This window comes from Marmota monax, unplaced genomic scaffold (assembly GCF_021218885.2).
Source record: "Marmota monax isolate L192 unplaced genomic scaffold, Marmota_monax_Labrador192_F-V1.1 WCK01_AAM20220418_F8-fsc00075, whole genome shotgun sequence".
Classification (NCBI taxonomy): domain Eukaryota; kingdom Metazoa; phylum Chordata; class Mammalia; order Rodentia; family Sciuridae; genus Marmota; species Marmota monax.
In genome coordinates, this window is record NW_026694772.1 from 1,777,981 (window position 1) to 1,801,374 (window position 23,394).

The window sequence follows — 23,394 nt, forward strand, 5'->3', positions numbered from 1 at the left end:
TCTGCCTAAGTTTATTTCCCATTATTTCTGAAGAATCATAGACTCCGGGCAGCCCATTGAAACTTTATTTCATTTTTATGCCTTAGCTTATACTTTTTCTCCTCCTCATGTCCTATCCAAATTTCTCAAGGCTCAACTATAGGACCATCTCTTATATAAAGTCTTTCCTGAGAATTCTCACATGTGATCATTCCTATAGCTGTTTCCTTTTAGTAGTTTTTAACACCATCATTATTCACTTTGGTATCTTTGCTGGATTCTATTTTATATCCACTCTAGCTTCTTGTTCTACCCTAGGAGGCCGAACAATATAGGTAGCAACAGTGGGATTGCTTGTCTGTTGCCAAGGTCCTTAAGTGGGTGGTACCAGTAGATCAGCAGGTGAAAGGACAGTGAGTTAAGGGGTGCTCTGGTCTTTCTGCTGACAGCGACAGCTGCTAGCAGGATGTCTTTTCCCTGTAGCTCCTATCCTAAGCTTTTTAAGACTTGGGGAGGAAAGACTTCCTGTCCCCATTTGAATAGGGCATTTGTTGAATGCAAGAACCCTGACTAACTTAGTATATAATCATTTCCTGAAGCCAGAATATTTTCTACCCCAAAAACATTTAGTTCATGATTGCTCTTTTCTTTCTTGTCTTTGTGTGTGTGTGTGTGTGTGGCGGGGGGGGGGGGGATGTGGTGACAGGGGATTAAACTCAGGGGCACTCGACCACTGAGCCACATCCCCAGCCTTATTTTGTATTTTGTTTAGAGACAAGGTCTCACCTCAATTTTGATGAGTCTCACCATCCTCTTGCCCCAGCCTCTTGAGCTTCTGGGATTACAGGTGTGTACCACTATACCTGGCATGATTCCTCTTTTCAGAATACATCCCCAGGAGCTAAACAAGAGACATTTAATTGGCATAATTTAATTCATGTGCAAATGTGTTCTTTTCCATCAATAATTAACCAGTGTTTGAGCCGAGATACTCAATTTTTAATTCTTTACAAACCTTAGAGTTTAGTTTAGGATCAGTATATAATTTGCAGGTTACAGTGAAAAATAAAAATATAGGGCACTTATTAAGAAAATTATTTAAAATTTTCTGATGGCAACAGCAAAGCATTAAACCCATCATGAAACTCATCTAACGCAGACACTTGTATAATTGCACAAGTTGCACACTCAAAAAATTTGATTGAGGTCTCTGCCTATCCAGGGAAATTCTCACACAGCGAAGTCACTATATTTTTGTCTTAACTTGCCCAAAAGATCCTTTTGCCATGTCTTCCAGAAAGCCTAGTGGTTGTTACATACAAAGGATTCTTGGTGATTTGTTTAAATATCCTAGATTTCTTGAGCTACATATGCATAATGGAACCCCACCATTATCATTTTACTATATCTAAATAATCTTCACTTACTCCAATTAAATTCTGGGCTCATTGAAAATAATAGTTTGGCCCTTAAGAAAATTTGGAAAAGTTTCTAAATGGATGTAATTAAAAATACTAATGTACTTGAATTGAGTATTAAAATTAAAACATTGTTGAAACTTCAAATTAGTACAATCACTATGGAAAGCACTGTGGAGACCCTCAAAAAAACTAGGCATGGAACCATCATATGACCCAGCTATCCCCACTCCTTAGTATTTATCAGAACAACTCAAAATCAGCATAATGTAATGATACAGTCACATCAAAGTTTATAGTAGCACAATTCACAATAGCCAAGCTATAGAACCAGCTCAGATGTCCATAAGTAGATGAATGGATAATGAAAACATGGTATATATACACATTTGAGTTTTACTCAGCCATGAAGAAGAATGAAATCGTGGCATTTTTTGGTAAATGGAAGAAACTGGGAACATTATGCTATGTGAAATAAGCCAGACTCAGAAAGTCAAGGGTCAAAAGTTTTCTCTCATATGTGGAAGCTAAAGCAAAATAAGGGAAAAAAATGACAGGTGATAAGATATCATAAAGATATAGGGAACATCAGTGGAAGAGAAGGGTATTGAGAGGGAGGGAGAAGGGACAGGAAAGGGGAGGAAATGTGTAATAAATTGAACAAAATGATATTATGTGCATGTATAAATATACCATAGTGAATTATACCTTTATGTATATCTATAAGGCACCAGTCAAAAATAAATAAACTAGTGAAAAGAAGACCAGTGGAATAGAGGAAGAAGAATAGAAAGAGGAAAAACAGGGATGAGTTCTGGGACTAAAATGAAATAAATCAGTTTCCATGAATGTATGATTTTGTCAAAATGAACCCAACTATTATGTATAACAATAATGCAGTAATCAAATAAATGAATAAGTAAATAAATAAGTAAAAGGTCAACCCGCATAATTACATGATGTATGATTGCACAAATGGTGTTACCCTACTAACCAGAGAAGTCAAAAATTGTGCTCCATTTATGTACAATGAACCAAAGAACATTCTTCTGTCGTGTATAACTGATTAGAATAAACAAACAAACAAATTAGCTTTCTAACCCTAAAAAATAAAGCTCAACACCTGGGATGTATGAGGAGACCTGTGTCACTAATGTTCAATTGAAAATAACACTTTTAGGTGATGGTGTCATGAAATCATCTTGTGATATGGAATTAAAGAGTTGATTGAGAGGCTTAGGGTGTAGAGGAGTAAAAGTAGGTGTGTTAGGGCTTGAGATTGTATGTGCCATGATAGGATAAAAGGGGGAAATATTTTATTAGTGCAAATATCTTTGTGAAAGGAAACAAGGAGAAAGCCAGGCAAGGTAAGAAAGCCAGTAGAAAGAGATTTGATCTGATCTCAAATGAAGGGAAAAGGAAGAAGAGGTTGAGTGGAAATATGCTAGTGCTCTATCCCTTCTAAGGAAGATTCAACAAAGTTGTTTGGAAGTTATTGAACCAAAGTCAGGGAGGAGTCCCATGTCTCTCAAGAAAGGCTTTGCCTTGGTATCTCCACCACATTCAGACATTGGTGAGGAACAGTCTGTGTGGTAAGCTTGGTTTCAGTCCAGTGCAGTGATGGATTTCAGCATATACCAACTGGGGTCCTCAGTCATTAGGTACCAGTAGAAAAAGGTTTTCATGTTCTCTAGGTCACCACAGTGGGTATCGGAAGCAGATATTTAAAACCATTTTATATTATTTAGATAAACAGCTGAAGATAGTTTAATCTGGATTCCTCTAGAATACCCTCTTTGATCCCTAAAATTTGTTGGCTATTACTACCATATGCTTTGATAGCCCCTGTGGTTCCACTACTATAATACCCTTCTGAGTTTATTATAAGTACTTGTTTACTGTTTTTCCTCACTATTAATTCATTTTCTCTTTGAGAAAAGAATTTTTTTTCTCCTGCATCGCCCTATCCCCTCTGCCTAGTTCAATGGTTAACATAACAGAAGCACTGAAAAATGCTTGCTGAAACTCAAATTGGGGGACATTCTACAAAATATCTGGTTTCTGTTATTCAAAAGTATCCATGTTATGAAGGTCAAAGAAAGACAAATAAATATTTTAGATTAAAGAAGACTGAGGAGATGTGACAACTAACTGTAGTGCATGAGCTTAGACCAGGAAATGAAAATGTAGCTATAAAGGCCATTAATGAGGTAATTGTCATACTCGGAGCAAAGTGTGTGGATAAGATTATAGTACAAAAGTAATGTTAAATTTCCTGACTTTGAACTTGAGCTGAGGTTATGTAAGAGAATGCCTTTGTTCTTGTGAAATAACTATGGAAGTACTTAAGGATAAAGGGTAATGAAATCTGCAAATCATTCTCAAATGCTTCAGAAAAAAATATATACATAATAAATATACAGGTACTATACACAGAGATACTAAGAGAACTATGAGTGATAAGTAAAATGTGGTAAAATTTAGCAATTGATGAATCTGGCTGAAGGGTTCTTGGGAGTTCTTTTACCATTGTTGCAAGTCTTCTGTGCGTTTAAAATTCTATAAAACTAAATTTTTCTTTAAGAAAGTATTTCTTTAATGAATAAAAGTCAAAAGGATAATCATTGTTAGAAGGGAAATACCTTCTAACCAATGGAAGTGCTGGTAGAACACTAGGAGAAAAATAGGGAAGTTATGCCAAATAGGAAAATAGCCAAGTCCATTTAAAACGTAAATGAGAAGTGAGGAAGCAGAGGGCAATAAAGACAACTTTGGATTTGGCCAATCTATTTGGAGTAGCAGCTAATGCAAGACTAGAAGCCAGAATGAAGGTGCTCAGTGAGGCAGTTAAAAGTTAGACAGATGATTAGCATCCTCAAAGGTAAAGCCCTTTCAGTTTCTAGAAAGGCTACAATTTAGTACCCACCCGACTTAACTGCTTATTCTCTTTCCATGTATAAAAGGGCTCTATAAACTATTTTACCCTGTCAATCTTGAATGTCAATTTTTTTTAAGTTGTAAATAAGAGATTTAACGTTATTACCTTGAAGCTTAATTCATGTTTATTTCCTGAAAAATAGCAACAGTTGACCATAGCCTTGAGCTTTTAACTGTAACTGCAGGAAGACTGCCGATTTTTTGTGAAAAAATGGAAAAATATAACATGTTGAAGTCTTAGACATATAAATAAATATTCAAGTAAGCATATAGAGTTTTCTATTTTAGTACTATTTATGAAGAATTTCATTTTAACAAATGCAATAATGAATCGTAATTTTTTCTAAGAGCCTAAAATGACCTACTTATAGTATGTATGGTTTCACTGTTTAATTCCCTCTTTCATAAGATTGTTATTTATAACCACTTCTCTCAACCCTGGGGGGATTTAGTAGAATTAAAGACTTCTGATTCACTTTGTATTTGAAGATTTTTTTTCTCTCCATCTTTGCCCAGCTAGTGGAATCCATGATGAATTCTCCTCTCCAAGGGGTAAGCTTTTTTTAGTAAAGCCCAGTAGCTGGCTTATGATTCCTTAGAAATAGCATTGATTCCTTCCTTTTCCTGTATTTTGTTTCCTTCAAGAATGATAGAATCTATGTAGATGCAATAATCATGCTTAAGTACTGCTAAGCATGTAATGGCTTTAGTTTTGTTCATATAAGTTATTTGTGTAATAAATATCTGGGCTCATATCAAATAAATAAATAAGCACCTTTAATATTCTATTTGTTGAATATGACTAAAGCTGAAATGAGGAAATTGAACAATAGAAGAGGACCAGAGCTCATGTAAGGATGAATATTAGAGTAGAAGCAATATACTTGAGGGAGTAACATCTGATAGAGATAGCTAACTGTGGACATAGAACAGGTTTGTGTGGGGGATTGGTGCTAGTGATCAAACTTGGGCATTGCACATGTGAAGCAAGTGCTCTACCACTGACCTATCACCCCAGACCAAAATTTTGAAGACGAATATTTTGGGGATAAGTAAGTTTGAATAATGATTAGATCCAAAGTTTCTCTCACCTTTGCATAGCTCCATAGAATAAAGATGAAGGTCACTGTGTTTTAGAAGTTGTGGAATTACAAAACTAAGATGTCAAATCAAATAAATTTTAATGGCAAATAAGTAGAATACAGTTAAAAGAAAACCAAATGAGAGATAGAAGATGGGAGGGGAGGGGGGAGATAGTAGAGGATAGGAAAGATAGCAGAATACAACAGACACTAGTATGGCAATATGTAAAAACGTGGATGTGTAACCGATGTGATTCTGCAATCTGTATATGGGGTAAAAATGGGAGTTCATAACCCACTCGAATCAAATGTATGAAATATGATATGTCAAGAGCTTTGTAATGTTTTGAACAACCAATAAAAAAATAAAAAAATAAAAGAAAACCAAATGAAAATAAAGCTTTAACCATATGCTTGTGTTCTGTTCATTTATAATACTGTTTTATAATATCTTAGGTATATGCCATCTTCAAATCTTTCCCTGTATTTCTGGAAAGGAAATCAAAGGAGAAAATTTCCATTGTACTATACAGAGAAAACACTAAATAAAGAGTAAAAAATGTATATGACAAATTTCATAGCAAATAGATTAGTATTTTACAGTTTGTTTTTGAAATGAATGTTCATGTATGTTGATCAATGAGTGGGATGGAAGATTGGCAATTTTGTTTAGAAATACTTTATAAATTCATAGCTGTATTTCAGTTGCAAATCTCCTTTTAAGGAGGCTACTTCAAAGGATGTCATTAATAATCTTCTCAGGTGCTTATAAAGCATGTGTCTGTCAGCAGAATTAGAGAATCACCCAACTAGAGAACAGGTTTCACAATACCCTGAGACCTATTTTGTTCATTAGAGAGGAAAATGGCTTGTTTTAAGTCTAAATTGACATGCTTGCTAATTTCAGCAGTAAAAGCTGTTCATTGTGGTCAGGTTTAATTTAGAGTCTGGGAAGGTTCAGATTAAAGTTGATCGTGTTACTTTTACAACATACTTCTCAAATGAACTTTGAAATCCTAAAAGAAGAAAAATGTGTAGCAGACCTTGAGGAAAGTTTCTAAAAGTGGAAAGCAAGTAATAGTCTGTTTTTTTAGGGAGGAACTAATACTAAATCAAATAAAAATAACAATAAATAAAATATTTTATATAAAAATTATCAAGTATTAAACACAGCTTTTCATTTAAACTGTATACCATACCCAATACATTTGTTCAGTGCAGCATACATAGCCCCTTTAATAGCACCTAACTCCTGAAAAATATATATCAGCATGACAGAATGAGTAAATGAATGATTTTATATATTCCAGTTGCTATGTATATTTAAGTCATTTATTACATTTAAGGTAGAGATTTGACTATCTGAGGTTTCTGGTTAAGTCTGTATTTTAAAAAAAGCTCTATTAAATGTATTTAAACATTTATGATAGACACTTACAAAGCACCTTTTCAGCTTACTGTGTCACAGATGACCAGAAGTTAACATTCCAACCCCCAAAAACATCTTCTTTCATAAGATCTATATGCTACTATACACTCCCTCCTTTAAATTTGTTCAATACTCTCTAACTTACTTATGCTACTTACTTCAATAGCTATCTTTGGCAACTTGTTCCATATTTCAAACACACTTTTATGTAAAGAAACCATAAAACTTAGGAACCTGAAAATTAAATTTTTCTTTTGAGCAATCACAGATTACAAATGCAGAAAATTTGTTACAAGTTAGCCCCTCCAATTTTTCAATACAGAGAGACAGAAATGCTCAAAATAGATGTACGATATTTGGATAGGTTTTCATCATTATTTTAATATTACCAAAAGCAATTGATCTTAAATCACAAAGCCTATCTCCCTACCTCTTCACAAAGGAAACACTATAGAATGATCAAATTTGGCCTTTTCAAAAACAAAATCCTTAGAAAAATCAGTAAAAGTCAAAGGGCATAATAGATTACTATTTCACAATTATTACTGTTCACCACATTTCATCTCTTCACTTTCATCACTCTAACATGGTAGTAGAAAGAACATCATATTTAAAATCTGACAGAATTTCTGGCATGTTTATTAGTATAGTTATTATGAGACTAAAAATTAGAAAGTATGGGTAAAACATCTATCACAGAATGATGGTAAACTACAAGTAAATATTAATTTTATTTTCCATGATTGAAATAAAACTTAGTTTTTAACCCAGCAGAAAGAGATATATAATTTTTAATATATTTGGGAGAAATTTTGAACCTTTAGTATAGAGAGACTCTTAGTCTGACAGAGTAGATGAACGTTTGAAATAGAAGATGAATTTCTTAATAATTAGCATTGCTATCTGTAAATTCAAAAGTTGTTGGCTTCATTCTGTTATTTTTATTTAAAGCAGTATTAAATCAATGTAATTTATGCTAGAGAAGAGTATACTAACATCTAGAGTCTGATGCTCTCCAAACTTGACTGATCATAAAAATACAGAATTTATTTAAAAATGCCGATTTAGCTGGGTATGGTGGTGCACACCTGTAATCTCGGGGGCTCAGGAGGCTGAGGCAGGAGGATTGCGAGTTCAAAGCTAGCCTCAGCAAAGGTGAGGCACTAAACAACTCAGTGAGACCCTATCTCTAAATAAAATACAAAATAGGGCTGGGGATGTGGCTTAGTGGTCAAGTGCCCCTGAGTTCAATCCCCTATAACAACAACAATAACAACAAAAATCAGATTTTCAGTGATTTCCCCTATAATTCATTAGTCCTGGGATGGAGCAAAGGCATTTGGGTGATTTTTTTTATAGACAGGCAACTTTGAGGAAAGACTGATTTAACTAATCTACTTCATCTCTTCATTTTACATATGAGGAAGATCAAGTACAAAGAAGTTAAATAAGTAATATCTCTTAAATCGCTTTTGTGCCTTTCTGTTTCTAAAATAAACATACACTTTATCTGTGATAGCGCACAGAATGACATTACAGGTATAAATAACTATCTTTCTTTTAAACACATTGTTATATTTCAGAATTATATTTCTTATATTGGCTTATGTAAACCCATGTACTCTGAAATGTCTCCAGCTAAGCTCTTCAATAGTAAAGCAAATCTATAATCAAAGATTTTCACTTGAAATATTATTTGGGTCTAAGAGTGAAACATATTTCTTGTTCAATTATTTTCTATGAAGCCTTACACAGTAAAGATTTATATCCAATAACATCTTTTTGATTTCTAAAAGTGTTTTGGCTGGTTTGAAAATTGTACTTTTCTTTGTATTACATAAAAGGAAAGCATAATGCTGAAGAGCCCCAATATTAAATGATATTTGTTCTTTCAGGCAACACTGCAGGATTTGGAACAGAGGCGCCCACAGTTGGAAGAACTCATAACTGCTGCTCAGAATTTGAAAAACAAAACCAGCAATCAAGAAGCTAGAACAATTATTACTGATCGAAGTAAGTCTAAGCATGGGAAACTCAAGGCAAGATGGGTAAAAAGTTTGGATAACAATTTAGTTAATATACTCCCATTACATTTATCAAAAATAGTGTGAAATAATTGTGAATTGTAACTATGACACTGAAAAAGATTTTCAATCCATAATGTTAGCTTTCAATAACTGAATCTAATTTCACTATACAGAAGAAATATAATTTTCATCAATTCAGGGCTTATATAGTTACAAGGCATAGTGTGCTGGGCATGGTGAGCATAGTATGGCAGAACATTTGCTCATTACTTGTCATATTTCTGGGCTGGCATCCATAGAGATAGTAGTCACTCCTTCATATTCTTGGTGGTTAGTCCAACCTATAAGTTGCTTCCTAGTGTTTCTGCTCCTTTGATGCCCCATTGTGTAATATCAAAAATCTTTGCATCATACTACAGTGGGCGGGAAGTTTGGGAGACTATAAGGCCCATCTGCCTAGACATTGTGTTTGATGTCAGTAGTGGTTCATGGGATTGAGGAGAAAGAGGGAGGAGTACAGGAAATTACTCTCCATCCAATTGCCCATAGAGGCTCTTTACAGGGATGAGGACCTAAAGTCACCTCTGATATCAGTTCTGTAGAATGTTTCTGTGTTTTCTGCCTTTTCTTCACCTACCTTTCCTCCATGGGTACACACTGATAAGAATTATCTTTCTTTGCCTACAATATGTTGGGGAAGGGAAAATAGCAATTAGAATAAAAGGTTAGTATCTGAAAAATATTACTATTCATACTTGTACATAGTTTTGAAATTTTATTTCTACATTATTGCTGAAACAATGAATTTGGATATATGCTAATATATCAGTTGAGTAACATTGGCCACCATAGCACATAAACTCCTGAATCTTGGTGACTCACTACACTGAAAATTTACTTTTCATTCTGGTCCAATTCAAAGTAAATAGCCCTCTGTAAAGTCATTCAGGGATCCAAGCTCCTCCTGTCTTTTGTATCCGAACATCAGAAGCATTTGATGAGTAGGTGAGAAATGAGTATTACTCATGAGAATTTGTTACAAGCCAGGCCTAAAAGTGTGTACATTAATTTTGTTTATATTCTGTTGGCTTAAACTTGTCAAAGGGCTGCACCTAACTTTAAGGGAAGTGGGGAAATAATATCCAATGTTAAGGTCAAGAAGAAGAAAAAGATTTGGTAAGAAACTAGTGGATATCTTCTGCAATTAATTTGCACTAGGAAGTATACACGTATGTCTTATGAATCTATGTCAGTCATAGTTTGTTGTTTTTATATTCATCATGGCAAGAACACAATTATCTTGTAATGACCAACATAAATTGCTGTTTAATTGATGTGTCAGTGTTCCTCCCCCAAACTCAAATCATGAGGGTTCTCCATGAGATTGCAACACACTGGCCCAAAAAAGTGAATTTACTCAGTAAGAGACTGAATTGCCATTGCATAGTTAAGTGATCTGGTTCTCACCTGAAAAATATGAATATGAAAATTTGATAAAGATGTTTATGTAAATATTAAAAGACTATATATAAATTTGTCTCTTAGCTTACTGATGAAAAACAACTTCTTTTTCCTAAGAGGAAAATAACACTAATATATTTTACAGTATCTGTCCAACATTGTCTAAACATTTTCCATTATCCCTTGGAATCTTGGTTTTTAAAAAATATTACATTGACTTTTTCATGATGGAGATTAGAGTTGAGTAACCAGAGGGCAACATTGTATTACTCTATTAATATCTAGTGAGTTGAATAATTCTCCTTTTTAGGAATGATACCTTTACGAATATTTACAGTATAATATAAAGATCCAAATGTCTGTTAAATATGGCACATTGCTTATTAAAGGCCTAAACCAGAATCTTAGTTCCAAATATGCCTGGAGTTGTTAATGCTGGTACTAAGATAATTCTGACAAGTTATGATGTTTATATAAATAATGTCATTTCCAGCTCAGCTATGCTTCAGTTTATCTCTCAATTTGAAATCTATGAAATGGGATGGAAATTCAATACTCATAAAGTTTCAATGGTGTTCCAAATAGAATTTTTCTTAGTATAGATTTGATTTTCAGAGAAAGGGCAGAAATAAAATACTTGCTCATAAAATTGCATTTTCCCATTTGACAATTTTGATCTTCCTTTTTTATTGCCCTGCAACTTCTAGAAATATCTGAAAAGGAATCAACTAAATAAAGAAAACATATTTAATATGTGTATAATACTGTATTGATGTATTTTTCCCTCCTTGGTAAATCCCAGTTCATAACTTTGAGCAGTTTGGGAAATCTATTCATAGTTATTACATTTTATCAAAAGAAAAGTTCAATAGAAAAGCAGTTCCTGTCTTCTAGCAATAGCCATGCTAAACCTCAAATAATCAGGTCTACAAAATCCCAACCTGTTTTACTATGCAACACTATTTTCATGATATCTCTTATTTTTAGGTAATCATATTGATTGAAATCATGTTATAATTTAAGTAAGATAATAAATTTCATTCTAAATGAGTTCACATAAAAAATTCTCCATCCTGTTTTCTGATGTTCAAATTGCTCATTTTTCTTCAATTCTTGAGTTGTCAACCATTCCTGGTTATTTTCTTCAGTAGAAGTTCTGGATCAGGAGACCAAAAGAAGATAAAGGAAGAAGGACTTAAATTTGCTTTTTTGGAGGTGTCTGAATAATGAAAAACTTTTGTTTATGTCTATTAACACTGCAGAATATAATACCATTATACCTTGCAGAGCAGTGAAGAAGATATGGAAAAAAAAAACTACTCTGTTTCACAAATATTAGCAAATGTGGGTGGGTCCTCTGACATTTGCATTTGAGAGCTTTACTTCTATAGCTTATACCTCCCAAACCCTCACCACTACTACTTTAATGGTATATAGTAACAATACACACAGGTTTTGAGGGCAGGTTGCCCAATCTAGATATTTGGCTTTGTAGCCTTGAACAAATAACTAATCTCAGTAAACTGTTGTTGGTTTCTTTTTCTATAAAATAGTTATCACTTTTGCCGCAGTCTGGCTGGGCACAATCAGGAGCCACTTGTCAAAAGAAACTAACTTTATTTTTAGAACCACACACGCCAAACAAAACAGCCTCTCAGGAAAAACCCTCAGAGCCTCAACTGCCACCACCGGCTTCCCACAAGCCTCTCTCTCCAACCAAGCTTCTCTCCACCTCCCACAATCCTCCTGCTCTTGAGGCCGATTGGCTGGGTCATGTGGGCGGAGCCAAAAAAGTCCCCCAATGAGCAGCTCTGTGGTCTGAAAGGGCAGGGAAACAGCCCAATGAGCATCACCGCAGAGGAGCCAATCAGCTAGATGTTGCTGGGGCCGCTGTGAGCCAATCATTAGCCGGCAGCTGGAAGTTTGCTGGCAGCTGGAAGTTTGCTGGGGCCCCTTCGGCTGTGGCTCTCAACATCTCCCCCTCTCTGTTTAAACAACAAGCATGTGGCTTAGGGACCGTGCCTGCCTTAGGTTGTCCAATAGTACATATGGTCCTTACCCGTTAGGTTGGTACCATTGCAATTGGATCTTACCCGTCACTGACTACCGGTCCAGTATACAGCCACACCTGTGGAAAGGTCTTTGTACCAGCGGGGGGCTGAGGTTCTTTGCCTCACCTCTGTTGGCCCCCAAATTTTAGCTGGACAATCATGACAAGCAGAAGGGAGGAAGATACACCAAGCCAATTGACGGCTCCTTTTGGAAAAATTGTACCACCGATGACATCATCAGCAAAAATACCCCAACACTACCACAAGTCGCTGCACTAACAGATAGTTCACAATGCATACAGGTGAGTTCACAATGTGTCCAGGCAAGTTCTGCAAGCAGTTCAGTGATGGCTATTACAGAAGCTGTAGATTGGTTTTATCTTTGACTTCACCAGCACTGGGATGAAGATAGGAATTCTGGCAATAATGGCTAAAGAAAAAATTATGTAACATTCCAGAAGGCACTAAAAGAAAACAATTTTCTTAACAATTTACATTGTCTTTAAGAGAATTATTAAATATAATGAAAAGGAAAGGTGAAAGTAAACAAACAGATCTGTTAACCTTCTTTTTTGTTTACATATTAAAACAATCCTCAACAGTTGTTTACCCAATTTAAATTAAACCATATAAATCATGTGAAAAAAAATATTTGGATCCATTTTATCATGAGCTCTCATCATATATGATATATGGACATACATACATTCAAACATATAACACAAAACACAAGTGTGCACACATAATATAATACATACAACACATAGCATTATAGTAAAGGCCTTATAACTTTTTACAGGTGAAATCTCCATTGCAATGTTTAAAAACTCTATAGTCAAAAAAATAGAACTGATCAGCAAAACATTAACCTAGGTCTGTAAGAGCTCAAAAAACAAAATAGAACTTCATGATATGGCAAAGGGCAATAATAAAATAGATATTGAAAAAAGCATCCTGGTTCTGTTGCAGATGTAAGAATAGCCAAACTGGAGTTTTGGATATCAGTTGTTATGGATTTGAGCCATATCATCTTCTTTTTGGTCTGTAGAAATCACTTTAGTTAATCTTTCTAGAATCCAAATCGGCTGCTGTTCTCCCTGTGGAAACACATAAACAGACCCCCGACTCCAGACAATCACTGGGTCAGGACCTTGGTTAATCTCTCTGGAATCCAAATCGGCTGCTGTTCTCCCTGTGGAAACACACAAACAGACCCCCGACTCCAGACAATTACTGGGTCAGGACCTTTCCATTGTCCTGTTAGAATATCCTTCCAAAGTACCTTGGGCTTATGCACATTTTTTGGACACATATGCCTTTCCGCAGCACTAAGTCCTGATGAATCCAAATTTAAAAAGTTTAGAGTAAAAACGGTTATTTTAAGTTTATCTTTGGGGAATATATACCCCTTCCCAATTCCTTCTTTTTGCTTTAATAAGTACATTTTAATAGTTTGATGAGCTCTTTCAACTATGCCTTGTCCCTGTGGATTGTATGGGATTCCTGTTATATGAGTAATGCCAAATGTTGAGCAAAATTGTTTAAAAGAGGTAGAAGTATAACCAGGGGCATTATCTGTTTTTAACTGTTTTGGAACACCCACAGTGGCAAAATTTTGTAAGCAATGAGCTATAACATCTTTAGTTTTTTCTCCGGCATGAAGGGAGCCCATCAAAAATCCAGAAGAAGTATCAACTGTAACATGCAAATATTTTAATTTTCCAAATTCTGGCAAGTGTGTGACGTCCATCTGCCAAATATGGTTAGGTATCAATCCTCTAGGATTGACTCCAAGATTAACTTGTGGTAAAAAGGTCACACAATTTTGACATTGTTTTATTATTTGTCTAGCTTGTTCCTTAGTTATTTTAAAATGCTTTTGTAAAGTATTACCATTGACATGGAACTTTTTATGAAAATTTATAGCTTCTTCTAGTGTAGAGAAAATATGTATGTCATGTGTAGTTTTATCTGCTAAATCATTGCCCAAACTAAGGGCTCCAGGCAATCCTGTATGTGCCCTGATATGTCCTATAAAGAATGGATCTTTTCTGTCCCAGATTAGACTTTGTATAGTGGAAAGCAAAGAGAAAACAGTAGAGGAAGGGGAAATCCTACCAGCATCTTCAAGGGATACTATAGCGTTAACTATATACTGACTATCGGAAAATAAATTAAATACAGAATCTTTAAACATCACAAAAGCTTGTAATACTGCATTAAGCTCTACCTTTTGAGCTGATTGTTTGGGTACTAAAAATGTAAAAGTTTGATCAGTTGTAACTATTGCTGCTGTACCATTATTTGACCCATCAGTGAATATATTTGGAGCATTCATGATAGGTGTTTTTCTTGTCATTTTTGGAAAAATTACAGGATGCAATGAACAAAAAGACAATAAAGGATTAGATGGTAAGTGGTTATCAAATGAAACATTAGATTTGCACATGATTATTGCCCAAGTATTTAACTCATTAGCTAACTCATCAATTTGATTCATAGTATATGGAGTAATAATTTTATTGGGAGAAATTCCAAACACTCCCTTTGCTGCTTTTATTCCTTTGAGTATTAATTGTCCTACAGCCTCAGGATACCTAGTAAGAATAGTGTTAGGAGAATAAGATAAATGTATCCATAATAATGGACCTTCTTGCCAAAATACTCCTGTAGGAATATTTTTTGTTGGTAGTACAATAAATAATAAAGGCAAACTTATATCAATTCTATCCAAATGCATATTTTCCATATATGTTTCAATGATTTTTAATGCCTTTCTCGCTTCAGGCGTTAACATTCGGGGTGAATTTGGATCTGATGGACCTTTTAGGATATCAAATAAAGGTCCCAACTCTCCTGTTGGTATACCTAAATAAGGCCTTATCCAATTTATGTCTCCTAATAACTTTTGAAAGTCATTAAGTGATTTGAGTTGATCTACTCGTATTTGAATTTTTGGTGGATGGACCATGGTTGAGGATAATAGAACTCCTAAATAATTAATTGGAAAATTTAATTGTACTTTATCTATTGCTATCTCTAGATTATAATTTTTTAATAAGTTTGTAAGTGTGGCATAACATTCTAGCAATGTGTTTTTATCCTTGTGTGCTAATAATACATCATCCATATAGTGAAATATTTGTAGTTCAGGATTTTGATTTCTAAGTGGCTGGACTACTTTGTTAACATAAATTTGACACATAGTTGGGCTGTTAGCCATCCCTTGAGGGAGTACTTTCCATTCATATCTCTGATCAGGACCTTCATGATTCAGTGCAGGGATAGTAAATGCAAAACGTGGACTATCCTCAGGATGAATTGGAATTGAAAAAAAACAATCTTTAATATCTATAACTAAAACATACCAGGTTTTTGGCAAAGCAGACAATTGAGGTATCCCTGATTGAGCAGGTCCCATAATAACCATCTCATTTTTAATGGCTCTTAAATCTTGCAATAATCTCCATTTACCAGATTTCTTTTTGATGACAAAAATGGGAGTATTATGGGGAGATACAGAAGGTTGTATATGTCCTTCTGCTAATTGTTGTTTGACCAGGTCATGGGCTGCTTGTATCTTTTCTTTAGTCAGGGGCCACTGAGGAACCCATACTGGTCTTTCTGATTTCCAAGTAATTTTTATTGTCTCAGTGGCCCTTTCTGAAAATCCAACCCATGTCTGTCTGTTTCTTTTTCTATAAAATAGTTATCACTTGTGTCTAACTCAAGGATTGAGAGAACTAGATGAGATAACACATGTAAAGCATTTAGATGAGAGCCATAATTAAAGTTCAATGAATGTTGGCTCTTGTTATTTGAATTATAATCTATGAGTGATTTGAATGCTTAGTGGGAATGTATTTAATGAGGTTATTTTTAGTAGCTGGTTGATTATTTCACCACAAAAAAAGATTCAAAAGACCACAAGGAGAAGATTGCTTAGGAAAAGATGAAATAAGATATACAAATAGAATTAAACAAATATTTGGAAAAGCCTTTATTTGGGTAAATAAGGAAATTCATGGAAATTATTGTATTTTCAATATTCTCTATAAATTTAGGAGGTAGATATTACTATTCCCATGTTAGAGTCTGAGAACTAAGGCCCAAAGAGATTAAATAATTTGTTTAGGGTCTTAGCAAAATGACAAGTGAGGGCCTAGAATTCAAGCTCATATCAATATGATTTTAAGTCCTGAGGCATTTCAAATGGGAAAAAAATCATTCATCAAAAAAATGGGAAAGTATATTGATTTGATAACTTAAACATTAAGACTAAACTCAAATTATTATAAGCTAAATACAAATTTTGTAGCTCCTATTTATATTTCTATTTTTTACATATTTCATTTATAAGGTTATCTCTTACATGTGTAGTAGATATATATACTAGTGGACCCCAGTGACCTATTAGCTTTGTGACCTTGCCCTTAGTAGATTCACTTCTATATACCATGGTTCCCTCAACTGTCATAGTAGGCTAATAATTGTACTTATCTGCTAGGATGATTATAAAGGATAAATTATGTGATTTACAAATGTAAACATGTGACACATTCTAGATGCTCATTAAATGTGCATATTGTCATGGTGGGATTAATTTTATACACAGGAACTTGAGAGTAGATTATAAATGGTGTACTTTGCAGCCTTTTTATCAACTAAACTAGGGGAAGGACTTCTAAAATGGAATGCCAACTCTAACTCAAGAGTTGTTTCTCTTGGAGTTATTTTTTCAGCTAAGGCATTTTCAAATGAGTCCAGAATTCTTTGAGAATTTTGGTGATATTTTATTAATTTTAAGAAAAGGTAATCACATTGTATTGCTTAAAGAGTTGGTATATAAGGCTGTAGAAGGGGAAATGCTCTTCTGTATGAGTATAAAAATACTCTCACAGGATTTTTAATTAACTGACAGTTTTATAGCAGCTTTGTCAACTCATCATTCATTGCTTCGACCAAATACATGAAATCCTTCATAGCAAAATAGAAAGACCATGTTGTTTTCCACATTTTTATGAAATCTATTGCTAATGAAATGCCAGCCAATATCTTCCTCTCAGGTATTGTCTATTAGATGTTTGCTTATTTTAGAAGAAGTGGAGTCAACCATGTAAATTTTCTTCTTTTGACATCTAGCACCTGCTGTCAACCTGTTATAGCTACAACAGCTCTTGAAATTTACATCCACCAGGATGCCTCTGGCAACCAAAGAGTTCAATTCAGTTCAACAAACATTAGAATGCTTCTTCTGTGCCAGTTAATATCAGAGGTGATGGAGGAGATACAGAGAGTAATAAGATTCAGCCTTTGTCTTAAAAGATCTCACAATCTAAGGTGGGACAAGAAAGACAGTCTAAGATAGGTACTTTCAATAGAGCAATATTAAATGTTGTTGAGAGAGAGAGAAGAAAAGGAGAGATTGTGTCTAAATGAAGGGTTCCTGGTGTGCTTCCAAGAGGAGGTTAAATTTGATCTGGTCACGAATAGGACTTTCAAAGCAGAAGGAAGCTGAAGAAAGAAGGATATTTCAGGAAGAGATGATAGAATACATAATTAGACCCATGATAGCAGTGCTGTGGCAGATGAATTTATAGAGGTGGGAGAGAGAGAGAGAGATTTTTTTTTTGTGTGTGTGTGTGTGTCTGTGTGTGTGTAATAGAGAGACAAGAGAGGTGGAGAGAGGAGATAAGGAAATAAATGTATCAGTGAGACAAGGAGGCAAGAAAAACCAAGATGGCGTAGTGACATAAGAGTGAGAAGAAAGAACTGAAATTGAGATATATAGTAAAGCTAGAAAATATAGGATTTTCACATTGATTTGACCTATGAAACCGAAGATCAAAGAGAAGGCCTGCATCTAAGAGTTTGAGAATGAGTGCTATGGAAGATAGTAATATCATAACCAGACATAGATTCGGGACAAGTAGTTGATATGGGAGACAAGATAATGTAATGGAGGTAGATGACCATAATGAATTGTTAAAGAAATATTTGAAAACATAATTAAGATTACAGGAGCAAAGTTACTTCTAGACATTAATTTGGAAGTTACCTGGAATAGATAGCTTACGCAGAGATAGAGTGCCAGGTGAAAAGTAGAACTAGGGAAAAGTCTAGAAGTTAGTTTACATTTAAAGACTGTAAGAAGATGTAACTATACCCTACCCGGCACTGACTTGTGTGCATTTGGACACACACACTGAATAATGAATTCATAGGTGTTGCATTATATTTTAACTCGTTGTATCTACTGATATATAGTCATTTAAATAATGTATGATCTTCCTGGTTTTTATTGTTACTTTCAATAAAATAAAGAAGTGTGGAAACTCTTCAGAAGAGGCTTAAAAATTGTTATGTTTATATAGATACAGTTTCTGATGCAACCCTCATTAAAAAATAGCCATTACCATTTTACTGTCCAGTCTAATAAACCCTTTTGCGTCTTATTTTTTGTAACCATAGTTATTTTACAAACTCTTCTCAGAAGACAGAATAAAGAGGTAGTGAATTTTATTAGATATTTTAATAAGAATTAGAGCAGACTTCTTTGTATCAAATTTAGGTATGCAAGAAGGTTGAAGTTTTTATAGCCAAATATTTTATGCTAAAGCCCTTCCTATTGATAACTAAATAGACTAAAATATCATAAATCCTTTCTGCCCTTAGAAATATTGTTCACTAATCAATCCTTGTGTTTAATAAAATTCATCTAGGTTATCTTATCATCGTCAAATGATCCCATTTAAGATTAACTACATGATCAATTTCACCATCATCATTAGAGTCTAGAATGCTGTCTTCTTTTTTGCATTTATTTTTTTGTTGTGTCTAATAATTATGAAATGTCTCCCTTTAGCATTTTCTTGTCACTAATATTATGGGAGGGGAATGAAAAAAATCTAAATTTTTAGCTGTGTAAAATGGAAACTAAAAGCAGGCTCTAAGCATATTAGTTTTCTGTTACTACAACAAATATCTGAAATAATCAACTTATAAAGAGAAAATATTTATTTTAGTTCACAGTTTTGTGGGTTTCAATCTGTGAGCAGCTGACCCTGCTGCTTTGGGCCTTTTGTTTGGCAGCAAATCATGGTGGAGAGTATGTGCAGAGCAAAACAGGTTATCTCATGATCAGGCCATGGAAGAAGAAAGAGGGGGGAGGGATTGGTTTTAAGGTATTGGTTCTCAAGATTGTGAGGGCTCACAGGTTCAAATTATGCAGGACAGGCTGGCTGAACAAACACCTAGGGAAGATTTGATGTTGCACTCTTGAGTCTAAAGGCAATCTAAAAATAGAATTTCTTGTATGGACTTCAGTAGTCCCTCTTAAGGACTTTAGTTGATTTAATGAAGCCCACCCACATCATAGAGAATAATTTGCTTGACTCAAAGTCTCCCAACTGAAATGTTAATCAAATCTACAAAATACCTTCACAGCAACAACTATACTGTTGTTTTACCACACAACTGGGAACTATAGTCTAGCCAAGTTAACACATAAAAATTAACAGTCACAGTGAGGTTCATAATGTCATGAGTTTTTTTAATGTATAAATTGCATGACTTTTATTACTACCCAAATGATAGGGTACCTAGTAATTGAGTACTTTGGAAGATGGTAATATCATAACCAGAAGCAAATTCAGAACAAAAAGTTCATTGTGAGAGACAAGATAATGTCATTGTGGGAGATAAGATAATACAATGGAACTAGACGTCCATAATGAAACGTTAAAGAAATGGTTGAAAAGACAACTAAGATATATACATTAAAAAATACAATTTGTTATTAACATTTTAGTGAATTTCAGAGTCATTAGAGTAATTATAACTTGTATATGAAATTTTTTTCTTATAAAGAGCAGGGTTATATTTTTCTCTCTAAAATTGTGTTAATAATAAATATCTATCATAAAATAATTATGCTTAAACATAATTCATTTTAAAATTTTTCTGTAATATGATTAATATGAAATTATATTTAAAATCCAAATTAGTTGTCACTATATTCAATTATTCATCTTTCAAGTCATATGTAACAGGAAAAATTTTGTTTTATTTAAATTGGTATAACTACAATTGTAAACATACTTTTTCTACTATTTGCTTATTTTCTCATTATGTTTCTTTTTAAGGGTAAAAATTCAAGTTAATAAAAGTTCTCATCTACTTTAAAAATTAAGCATAATGAATATAATTTTTATAAATAAACCAAATAATGAGAATCAGACAAACTGAGCTTATAAGACAAAAAGAGATGTTCCCACAAGAGGAGATTCCAGATTTTCATGAGCTAGCACTTTTACCTTACAGACTAATGGGGTATTGAACTAAATACTTGACTTTCTGTTATATTTTGGTACCTCTGGATATGAAAAACAGCATTGCTTCTTGGTGACATCATGCAATTTACATGAAAGTAAATCAAAGGTTTACATGCATGCCATGGACTACTACTGAAAAAAAGGTGTTTTCAACTCTCCTCATGTCTTAGAAAAATGTAGGGATTAGTATTTTGGATCTGTTATTGACTTCTTTACCAAATTTTCCTTATTTGTAATTTGAAGCAATATAACAAATCGTTTTCTACTGGTGTTTATTTTGTTTCTATCTTGAATGGAGCATTTATGAAATAAGAATGAAAGATTAATAGATGGTGATCATTCTGCATATAAAAGGAAGATTGGGTCCATTTTGTTTTAGTCAGAAAAGAATTTGTATAGCTATCTATTGCTGCAAACCAATCACCCCAAAACTTAGTGCCTTAAAACAACAACAATCATTTATTACTCATAGTTTCTGCATGTCAGGATTCACATGCGATAAGTCATTGTTGTCTTGGTTAGATAGTTCTGTCTTAGGTGCTCTCATGAGGTTGCAGTCATATGTTGATTGAGGCTGCAATCATATGAAAGCTTGACTGGGACTAAAGAATCCACTCCCAGGGCGGCTTGCTCATATAATTTGCAGATTTGTGCTGGCTAATTGATTCTTCTCTACCTGAGCTTCTCCATGGAACTTGCTTGAGTGTCCCCATGACATGTTGGCTGGCTTCTCTCAGGAGAAATAAACCATGAGTCCACTGTAAAAGCTGAAACAACTTTCATGAGTATGGCTTGGCACCCACACTGTTGTCTGAAGCAATATCTCATGTTGCTTTGACTATCTCTATCAGATTCCCCAACAAATTTCAATAATGTTCTTCATTCTCAAAGTGGCAGACTACTCATTCATGTCCTTTATCTTGCATGTGCACATTGAAAGGAAAAAGAACCCACCAAAACTATTTCCTGTAGTTCCTGTAACATATTAATAATTATTTCAAATCCACTTAGCCTGGCTCTTCATAGAGCATATGGATTTTGGAAAGAAAGCTTTTGGTTTTTGAAGATCAAATCTCCAAAAAAACAAATGCCTAGGTAGCTAATAGTTATAGGAAAATGATAACAATGATGAAGATGATAAAGAATACCTTTTTATGTAAGTGTACAAACACATATGAATACCATTCCTTAATTTCATCCTAGGAATAAGGTAGTACTAACATAATTGAATCTCAAATGAGGATTGCTTTACTTCAGTGATGGTGGGACCCTTGGCAAATCACTTAATCGCTCTGACCCTTTGTTTTTTTAATCTATAATCTTAGACTCCTGATACTAGCCATACAAGATGGATATTTGAATTAAATGTAATGACACATGGCAAAGCCCTTTTCAAATGGTTAACACTACACAAATACTAGTATCTTAGTTCAGGCTGCTGTAACTATATACCTCAACTGAGTAGTATAAACAATAGACATTTATTTATCAAAGTTACAGAGGTTGAAAGTTCAAGATCATGATCTGACAGATATAGTTCTAAACCTTCTTGGCTTGTAGACATTGCCTTTTTGCTATATGTTCAAATGAGAAAGAAAGAAAAAATATCTTCTTCTTCTGCTCCCATCATGGCGGCTCCAAACCCATCACCTCACCTAAACTTCATCATCTCCCAAAGGCCCAACTTCAAATACCATCAAAATGGGCTAATCACTTCAACATGTAAGTTTTGTGGGCATACCAATATTGATTTTACAACAAGCAACTATCCTTATTACTGAATGATTCACTAGGTCTTTTAGGGGTCCACAGTGATAGTGCCTTGCTATAAGTGTAAAAGGTTTTGGCCTCAAGAAAATGGGTGCATGAAAATTGGTAACTGTTCCTGTGTCTATGCAGAGAATGTTTAGTACTTGCTCAAGAAATTTGTCTTCACTGAAAGTGTTGCTTCTCTTAAATTCTACTTTAGGGCCATGAAAAAAAATAGGCCCTCCATCAAGAATTTCTGAATGAGTGATATGCTTTATGATATTGTTTCAATATTAAGATAAATCAAAAAAAATTAAGCAGAATATTCTATTTTCAGGGTATCCAACTACTGCATAGTGTAGTTTACCATCACCTCAAAGTCTAACCCTAAGTTGCAGTAGTAAAGCCATTGAAAATCCTCTACAAAGTCTTCAGAGTAGTGTTAGAAATAATAAACCTGAGCATTGGAGTCAAAATTTTCCCTTTTATATGGAAACCAAGGAATTATTGCCCTGGGTCACAGATCCCTTTCATAAAACATAAAACCAGGAGACATATACTAGTTTTATTCACTTATTATCAGAAAATTGTGTATTAAATAACAGAATGTCTGAAAAGATAAAACTGAATCCCAAATACTCAGAAGAGGAATTAGGTGAAAATACCTTTCTCTATAATTGTAGAAAACACTATGTTAAGAATTGATAAAAACTGGTCAACCTGAAAATGTGAACATCAAGTATAATTGTGCAGAACAAAAAGGTAATATGAGCAACATAGGAATATATAGATCTGTGTTGTCCTTTTAAAACAATGACACTTTAACTGATCCTTGTGGAGGATTTGGTTTAGTTTTATCTGTTGTAGGAACCACTAAAAAGGAAAGAAAAAATCCTGATGGACTCTAAAATGGTGAATTATTTCAATT

General features: G+C 34.1%; 1 protein-coding gene across 11 annotated transcripts in view; it reads left to right on the forward strand.

Annotated features, from left to right (window-relative positions):
- Positions 1-23,394, forward strand: part of Dmd (dystrophin) — a 2,205,817-nt gene that overhangs the window by 1,565,760 nt on the left and 616,663 nt on the right. For all 11 annotated transcript variants that reach the window (XM_058572890.1, XM_046425263.2, XM_046425265.2 and 8 more), the window contains one exon: positions 8,741-8,858. In XM_058572890.1, the coding sequence (XP_058428873.1) occupies positions 8,741-8,858 (118 nt within the window). The remainder of the gene's footprint in view (positions 1-8,740; positions 8,859-23,394) is intronic.